Source organism: Plectropomus leopardus, chromosome 6 (assembly GCF_026936395.1).
Source record: "Plectropomus leopardus strain MGB_pleo_1.0 chromosome 6, ASM2693639v1, whole genome shotgun sequence".
Taxonomy (NCBI): Eukaryota; Metazoa; Chordata; class Actinopteri; order Perciformes; family Serranidae; genus Plectropomus; species Plectropomus leopardus.
This window is the reverse complement of record NC_142181.1, coordinates 834,719-844,630: the sequence shown is the minus strand read 5'-3', so window position 1 is coordinate 844,630 and position 9,912 is coordinate 834,719. Positions and strand designations below refer to the sequence as shown.

At 35.4% G+C, this 9,912-nt stretch overlaps 1 protein-coding gene across 1 annotated transcript in view; it reads left to right on the top strand.

The window, feature by feature from the left end:
• The first annotated feature begins 2,584 nt into the window (after positions 1-2,584).
• Positions 2,585-9,912, top strand: part of col4a3 (collagen, type IV, alpha 3) — a 41,377-nt gene continuing 34,049 nt past the window's right edge. Inside the window, exon 1 of the mRNA XM_088078422.1 lies at positions 2,585-2,863. Within this exon, the coding sequence (XP_087934548.1) occupies positions 2,774-2,863 (90 nt within the window). The 5' untranslated portion in view covers positions 2,585-2,773. The remainder of the gene's footprint in view (positions 2,864-9,912) is intronic.

Here is a 9,912-nt window from a genome sequence, read left to right as displayed (position 1 = left end):
CAAACACCTGCAGGCGCGCGCACACACACTTCCGGTCGCCGGGCTCCACGCTCCAAAATAAAAGCGGCTGAGAGAAGAGCGAGAACTGATGGGACAGTTTTTAATCTTCGGAAAGTTTTCATGTCATATCGATCTCTACGGTTATGGCCAAAAACATGTTGTATGAGGTCGCCGTGACCTCGACCTATGACCTTCAACCGTCGAATTCTAATGAGTTCATTCTTGAGTGTAAGTGGACGTTTGTGCCAAATTTGAGGAAACTTCCTCATGACAATCTTTAGATATTGCATTCACAAAAAATGTGATGTATGCAAGGTCACGGTGACCTTGACCTCTGAACAAAATTTCATCCCTTCATCGTTGAGTCCGGACATTGTGTAAAATTTGAAGATATTCCCTCGAAGCGTTGTTGAGATGTCGCATTCACAAGAATGTGCCGGACAGACAACCCAAAAATGAAATGCTTTCCGCCCCGGATACTGCCGGTGCAGAGACATAAATACAGCAAATTTATGGACAATATATTTAGAAAATGTGTTTTAAAAAAGGTGTGTTTAAAATGTACCTGTTTGTTTCTGACAAAAACTCACAGGAAGCGTGTTCTCTGGGGCAGGAGTGACCTGCTGACAGACAAATGCAAATAATACATGATAAATTTTGATCATGTAACATAACAAATCGCTTTCTGCAACAGTTTAATTTAAAAAATCTACGAGAGACTAGTACATTATAACAGAGACAAACATATGAATTGGGACATTAACATGTGGCTGATTGTTGTGTTTCGGTAAAACAAATGAACATGTGCGCTGAAGATGTTGAAGGATTTTTTTATCTGACAGAAGCGAAAAGCTCAGACGGTTTTAGTTCTGCAGATTTAAACAAGGCTGATGAAATAAACACGTCAGTAACGTGAAGTGTTAATATGTATGTAATATAAATGAACGCACGGACCGTCTCGTGTTTGGGATGGAGATGTTGCTGTAGCCACAAATAAAAACTAAAATATTTGGTGCTTCAGGAGGAAACTGATGTGAGCATTTTAACTGTATAAACCACACAAAGTACTTTTATTTCCTCCATGAACTATATAAAGCACATCAATTGTATGAAGTATATAAACTTTATAAACACCATAAAGTACATAAACTGTTAAAACTACATAAGCAACGTAAAGTACATAAGTGCATAAACTTTATAAACTGTATAAACAATGTAAACTATATTAAGAACATAACCCACTGTATATAAACTACATGAACAATTCAAACTAAGTTCATTAACTATTGTATATAAACTCTATAAACTATTTAAAGTACAGTCAATTTGTATATTATAAACTACTGTAGATAAATCATATTAACTAGACTATATAAACTACATAAACATCCGTATATAGTGCATAAAGTAATGTTCATAAACTTTTTAGTGTAAACTATCAAACTACTGTATAGAGACTATACAAAATAATTAAAAACTGTATACAAACTATACAAACTTCTGATTAACAACTACATAAACTATGTAAACTACTACAGTTACTACTGTATATAAACTACATTAAATATGTAAATTACAAATTATAAGTATATAGAAACTACATAACCTATATAAACTACATAAACTACTGCATATGAACTACATAAACCACATAAAGTGCAGTAACTACTGTATATAAACTACATTTACTTTGTAACCTAAATAAAGTGAAAATTATATAAACTACTTTAATTTATATTTGTTACTTTATATAAACTACATTAACTATGTAAATTAAATGAAGTACATTAAGTATTGTATAGAAACTACCAAGACTATATAAACTACATTCATTTAATCACTTAATGCATATAAACGACATATAAACTGTTCATTAACTACTCCATATAAACTACATTAACTTTGTAAACTACATGAAATGCATTAACTACAGTATTTAAACATAAAGGATGTAAACTATAGTGGAGCATGTCAACAACTAAGGAATGTAGATTAGACATTAATTGTTTTCAAAAGTTCAGTTCAGATTCATCATTAAGTCAAAATTCTGTTTTTCTGCATATAAATCTGTTTTTAGTTGTTTCAGACCTGCAGTCGGTAATTTTGGCTTCAACATTTACCTTCACATAAACACCAGATTATCATTATTAATTAGCAGTCATTGTGTCTTTGGTTTGTTGCAGCTTTATGTTAAAATCAGAAATAATGTGATAAAATATAAAGCTGAAATTTCATCCAAGTTCTAAGTTAAGTATTTCTTAAGACTTTTTATTAAAGATGTGTTTTTTTGTTTTTATGTTTGTGCTGTAAATATATTTGTTTGTTTAAAAAAAAGTAAAATTAAGACTTTTTCCTCCTGTAAACTGTAACTGTAACTTTATTCACGTAATATTACAAATTTTTTTCTCGTAAAACAACTTTTCTCATAGAACAATGACTTTGAAATCTAACTTTTTCATGCATAGTTTTTGTATTTGCATTAATAAGCTGTGTGAGGGCAGGCTTTTATTTTGAAGAGGTGAGACGGAAGTGTAGTCCTGACAGTTGCGAGTTTGATTCCCCTGTCCCCGGACTGTCTCTCTCTCTCTCTCTCCATCCCGCAGCAGGTTGCTGTGGCCCGACAGGATCAGCTGCACGGACCGCTCCGGACTGAACCGAGCCGAACCGAGTCGAAGCTGCAGGAGGAGCGCATCCCGAGCCGAGCCGAGCCGAGCCGAGTGGAGCCGGCGGTCAGTGCGCTCAGCGGGGACTCTGCTGCCGTGAGCCCGTCTGGATGGAGGCTCCGGGCTGCCCGAGGCGGAGGATCGTTCCGCTGCTGCTTCTGCTGCTCTGCTGCACCGCCGCTCCGGGACGCGCCGAGAGGGTGAGTGAGCACCCCAGCAGGGGTTAATCTGACGGGTTTATCACGATATCTAAATCTTTTTGTGAAAATCTGAGAGAATGGAGGAAAGTTTGTTTGAATCTTTAAATGTATTAATTAATTTCTTTTTTAAATTGTATTTTACTCTAAACGTCGCTGATATCAGAGGCCTGTTATCAGAGGTGATCAATAACTCTGATTGGCTCATTTCACCTGCTGCCTCATCGTGCGTGTGTGTGCGTGTGTGTGTGTGCGTGTGTGTGTGTGTGTGTGTGTGTCACCATGGTAACAGACAGACGTTGTTTTGTGATTTTTAATAGCAGACTGTAACTGAAACTTAAAGATAATAATAATAAAAATAAAATAATAATAAATAATAAATAATAAATAATAAATAATAAATAATAAATAACAACAACAACAACAATAATAATAATAATAATAATAATAATAATAATGATAATTATTATTATTATTATTATTATTATTATTATTCAGAGAGTTATTCATATATAAACACACAGACTCTTTCACATCATTAAAAACATGTGCACATGTTGGCAAGTGAACAGGTGTTTTGCTCCAGCCGTCCAGCGAGCTTCAAACGTTGAATTAAAACTGTCAAAGATGTCTGATTTTCTGAACTGATTTTTCCAAACAGCTGGTCTGGAAAGAAAAAAATCACCACTTTACAAAAAAACCCAAAAAACACCAAGTCTTTTTTTTTTTAAAAAAAATAGAAGTGTAGCCTAAATATTTTAAAGGAAAAAAACATATATTTCATGAAAAAATCGGCAGCATTTTTAGAGTTAAAAAGAAATTGCTAAATATTTTCTTAAAAATCACCAAAAAAATTTTAAGAAAAAAAAGCCAAAAACATTTTAAGAACAAAAAAACCCCAAAATGACTTCCTTAAAATTTGCCAGTAAAAAATAAGTAAAGTAAAAAGTAGGTAAAGTAAAAAATCTCCAAACTATATTTTTTTTGAAAATCCAAATTGGCGTCCAGTTTCTCCCTCATAATTCTCTAAACTTTTGTCAGTTTTTAAATTTATTTTTTCAGTTTTTCTAAAGAACACATTTCCCGTCACATTTGATTTTCATCACCTCGACTTCAGAGTTCAGTTCGGTTTCCTGATTGGCTGTTTATCATTTGACCAATCAGAGACCACCGTCAGTCAGTCGTCTTCAGAGTCTCTGAGCGTGCTCAGTGTGTCTCAGTGTGTTTTGGGAGACTGGAGGGACCTGCAGTGTCACATGACCTGAAGGTTACCTGAGCGGCTGCTAGTGAGCTGATCTGTTCTCTCACGACGTCTCATCGGTCGTTTCTCTGTCCTTAACGAACCAAACGAGGGCGGCATCATGTGGCTTCAGGGTGTGATTTTAGGCAGCATGCCGGCATCACGGAAACAAAAGAGGCGTGACATTTAACACAACAGCGTGGGCCCGACTTATATCAAACGTATCAGCTGTGCTTTATAAACCACAACAATGACATCACATGTCAATAACAGTCATTTAGCGTCCCCGTTATTTGGCGACTGATCTGTTGTTCTGCTCTGAAGGTAAGAAGCTCTTGGACCTCACTGTTTTCACTTGTGCAAAAAAAGTTTTGTTTTGTTTTTTTTTTTTAACTTTGCTTACTTTTTTATTTTAGCAACTTTTTTTTTTCCAACTTATGGTGGTATTTTTTAAGTTTTTGGATGGTTTTTAAAAAGGAATGCTTTCCTTCAGTAAACTCTTTATAAAAAAATATTAAATGTTGGTTTTTGGGGGCTTTCTTCTTTTTAAATAAAATATTGGCCTTTTTAAAAAAAAACCCCAAAAAAAAACGCATTTCGGATTTTTCTTTTCCCTTTTGAAATTTTTTTGGTGTTTTTGTTTCCCTCCAAAAAATTTTGCCATTTTTTTCCCTTCAACAATTTTGGGCATTTTTCCTTACAATTTTTGGACAGATTTCCTGTGAAACAAAATTTCAGGGTTTCCTAATTTTTTGGCATTTTTTAAAATAAAGTGTTGGCCATTATTTTTTTAAAGATTACATTTTGACTTTCTCTTTTTGTCTTTCACCCTTTTTTGTTTTTTTTCTTTTCTCTGAATGTTTTTTTTGCAATTTTCAAAGGAAACATGCCTTCAGGTTGTTATTTTTGTTGCTGACGGGTTCAGGTTGTTATTTTTGTCGCTGACGGGTTCAGGTTGTTATTTTTGTCGCTGACGGGTTCAGATTGTTATTTTTGTCGCTGACGGGTTCAGGTTGTTATTTTTGTCGCTGACGGGTTCAGATTGTTATTTTTGTCGCTGACGGGTTCAGATTGTTATTTTTGTCGCTGACGGGTTCAGATTGTTGTTCTAAGTGTCTGACAACATTGTGGAAAAGATCCCAACAGAAAAAGATTTTTTTTTTGGAGAGAAAGATCCTTTTTGTTTCAGCAGAAACAGCCTGAAATCACCATCACCAAACCCTCCAGACTCAATTTAACCCTTTCAAAACCTGGATCAGCATCACATTTCTTTACTTTCAGACACCTTTCAAGAGTATTTTAACCTTTGAACTCTGAGCTAATTTTGTGTGATTTATTTCAAAAACAGGCAAAGAGAAACATGATGAGAAATGTTCCACAAATAACAACAAATTTCTAAATATAGAAAGTTTTTTTAAAGCTAGGGAAATGTGTTTGTAAATATTAAAATTATGTATTGAAATTATGTTACAGAATAATTATTATTTTTTTGTTAGTTTTGTTTAGTTTTTCACTAATTTAAGGCCATTGTCCTGTTCTTTTTTGCTAATTTTTGGGTCATTTCATCTTTTGTTGCTCATTGTTGCTTCCTCCCATATTTAAAAAAAAATCAAGCAATTTTTCTCAGGTTTCAAAGGGTTAAATGAAGCAAACAGAAAGAAAATAAAGCTCACAAAAGCCGTTTTTGTTTGTTTTTACACTGCTTTGATTGAAATTAACCCTTAATTCACCCAGTTGTATGAAATAATATGCTGCTCTATACATGTTTATTTAAATGGAGTCTGGTGATGGAGATTTTGTGGCTGTTTCTGATTAAAAAAAAAAAAAAAAGTCCATCCCGTTGCTGACACTGAGAATGACAATCCGAGCCTGTCAGTGTCAAAAACAAACACTTTAAGTGGACGGACGGAAATATTGTCCAAGTTGAAAAAGAATTTGTTTTTTAAGTGTCAGTATTTCATATTATATTAGTATTTAATATCAGTGCAGTGCAGGCACCATCAGGTCAAAGCTGAAGGGATTATCTCAGAGCATAGCGCCACCATCAGGTTGAAAAACACCTTCAGCTGAGTCATGTGACCCTGCAGGTCGTCGTGGTTCCCCTTCAGTGGAGCTGCTCTCTCTCTTTTATCAGCCTCTTTTTTATTTATTTTATTATTATTATTTTTCACTGCAGAAATAAAAGAATGCATAAAGAATGTCAGACAGGAAATAAAACCTGTCTATCTCTCCGTCTCTCCGTCTGTCTCTGTGCAGTCAGTCAGACGGTCTAGTCTCTGTCTGTTGTTTTAGTTCGTCTGTTTTCGGTTTCAGCCCTTTGTCCTGATCTGCTGTTATTACTGACCCAAACACACACACACACACACACACACACACACTCTGATCTGCTGAGCTGCAGTGAAAAGAAAACTCTCTGACTGAACGACGCAGCTGACCTCTGACCGAAAACATTTTAAGGAAATCATTTCATCTTCAGGCAGACAAACTTCAGCTCGGTTAACACCTTTTAATTTCAAGGAAAAAGTCCCTAAAAACACACAGAGTTCATTCATTTAAATCTTTTGCTGCTTCAGGCTGTAAATCAGAAACATTTAAACTCAGCTGATATGAGGCTTTTCTATATTTCTGCGCACTTATCTTCAAATAAACCCAGAGTTACCAATTAACATATTTCTGTACAGCCGTTAAATGACAGCAGGCCGCACACAAAGAAAAAGCCCTGAGCACATTAATCCCCTGAACCAAGTATACTCAATTTAAGCCCTCCGGGCCAAATCTGGCCCCTCATAGGGCCCCTGGTGGCCCCCAAACATTTTCTGTACAATGAAAATAAAGTGATTGACTTTGTGAATAGTTTTTGTCCTTTTAGTCTCCATAAGGTGTCAGAGACATAAAACAGCATCAACATAGAGCTTGTTGATCAGAAGAAGTAGAAATGTCCTGAAATCTGAGAAATGTCCCAAAATGTCCTAAAATCCCCAAAATGTCCTAAATTCTAGTAAAGTCTTAAAATCCTATACAAACCATAAAATCTGAGAAATGTCCCAAAATCCTAGATACTGTATGTCTTAAAATCCCCCAAAACACCCCAAAATCCTGCAAACATCCTAAAATAATACAAATGTTCCAAAGTCTTACAAATGTTCTAAATCCTACAAATGAACTAAATTCCTCGAAAATGTCCAAAAATCTGACATTTCTGACAAAATATGTAAAATCCTAAAAAAGTCCCCAAATCCTAGAAATGTCCAAAAGTTCAAGAAATGTCCTAAAATCGGAAATATGTCCTAAAATCCTAAAAACATTTGAAAATCCTAGAAATGTACTAAAATCTGAGAGATGACCGAAAAACCTAAAAATTTCTCACAATCCTAGAAACGCGCTAAAATTGGGGGAACGCTCTTGGACCGTGAACTCGCCGGTCGGGTCCGTGGCTCCTCAGTGACGTGCGTACGGCAGGTCGCGAGGGTCAAAGTGAGAATAATGTGCCGTGTGCAGGTCTGAACCCTCACAGTGAAGGAGAAGTAGAGCATTACCCACGATGCCCCGCTGCGGGACGTGTCGAGGCATCGGGCGTCCTGTGGGATGTGAGACAGGAATGAAGATAAGGGGACATCAGACCGCTGCTCGTCCCTCTGCCTGTCTGCGTCTTCGGGTTATCACACAGGAAGAGCACTGTTACACCTGCAGGACACATGGAGCTGTTTGGGTTTGATGTCTGACAGATAACGTCTTCATGAAGAGACACGTCCAACACGCTCGCTCCGTCCTGAACCTGAACCGGACTAGACCTCATCCTGTCTCACCTGCAGGACGCACTGAGGGCTTTAAAACACGAAACTCGCTCCCCATCCAAAATTAATCACGCGGTTATTGTTGTCACGGCGACCCTCAGCGTCCCTTCACATTAACCCTTTGATTTGCAGCAGCTTTCTCATGTTGCTCTCAGACACCTTTCACCAACATTTTCATTCATGCAACCTGAGCAAATGCTTTCTCTCTTTTTTACAAAACATGGCGAAAAAGGCCACATGTACAATATTAATTATAAATAAATGTTACAAAAAACTGACAAAAATTTAACTGAAAATAAGCAAAAAAAGACAAAAAACTGACAAAAATTTAACTGAAAATAAGCAAAAAAAGACAAAAAACTGACAAAAAGCAAAAATAAATAAATAAATGAAAAATAAATTTAAAAAAAAAATAAGAAAGGAGAGAAAACGATAAGAAAATATTTTTAAAACCAGAAACAAGGACCAGGAAGCTAACTAACTATAAATGTATGCTTATAACCATTATAACTTATTTTTTGTAGCCTTTTTTCTTCTATTTTTTGTTTATTTTCACTTTTTACCTTTTTTGTGCTACTTTTGTGTAAGTGTTATTTGGCTCCTTTTAGATATTTGTGTGGATTTATATTTGTTAATTTGTGTATTTTTGAGTCGGGGAAAAAAAAAACATGTTTTGTGAGGTCACAGTGACCTATCAGTTCATTCAGAGTCTAAGTGGACGTTTGTGTAAAGGTGTTTGTGAGATATCGTGTTCACAAGGATGAAACAGATGAGGTCACCATGACCTTGACGTTTGACCTATGACCACCAAAATCTAACCACTCTGTCACTGAGTCCAAGTCAACGTTTGTGCCGAGTTTAAAAGAAAAAAAACATCCCCTCGCAGCCTTTTTGTGATATCGCATATATAAAAACAAGTTGTAAGCAAGGTCATTGTGACCTTGACCTTTGACTACAAAATCCAATGATTTCATCCTTGACTCAAAATGGTAGTTTGTGCCAAATGTAAGAAAATTCCCTCAAGGCATCTTTAAAATATCATGTTCACGAGAATGAGACAGATGCAATATCAACGTAACCTTGACCTTTGACCACTAAAATTTAACCCGTTTCAGCTCAACTCAAAGTCGACGTTCACGCCAATTTTGAAGAAATTCTCTTGAGGCGATGCTTGAGATATTGCGTTCACGCTGACAGCAGTCTGACTTCACGCTGAGTTTAGGTTCAGTCAGTTCCTGATTTAAACTGTGTGTAGTTACACACATATATACATGTGTGTGTGTGTGTGTGTGTGTGTTTATCTATAAAGTGGATACGAACTCAAACTGACGCACATCAGCCCTCCCAGCAACAACTGTTGTCCAAAAACGTTCTGAGAATGTTGCAATGCAATGTTTGAGTAACGTTTCCAGTCGTACGTTTCCTTTAGTTTCCAGAATGTTCCTCTTAGAGTTACTTTCTCTATAAACTTAAAACAAACGTTAAAAATTTATTCTTTTGCTACCTCATCACGACATTGCATTTTCTTCTTCTTCTTCAAAAAAGTGTATTCTCAGTCCTCAATAACATTTTTTAACCTTTTTTTCTTTAAAAAAAAAATAATTTTCCAAAGCTACTATTTTTATTTTTTTGCAACTTTTAGAATAATTCATTACCCATTTTCAAAAAAAGCAAATCAATTTGCTGACCTGATGAGACTATAGTAATTATATAATTTAACAAAAAATGTTTAAACATTGTATTTTCCTTCATTTTTATGCATTTTAAACACCATATTTATAGCCTTATTTCTTATTAATAATGTCAGTGGGTTTCATTTTTTTTATTCTCTACCTTTTGTTTTGCATTCTGTGCATTCAATTTTTATCCTTATTTTATTTTACTTTTACTAGTATTTTGAAGTGGGTTTTATCCATGTGAGGATGCATTCTGTGCTCTTTATTCTGACCTTTTTTTACTTTTACATGCAGGTTTTATTAGGTCTTTATGTCCGTATGTATGTCTTTTTATATGATGCA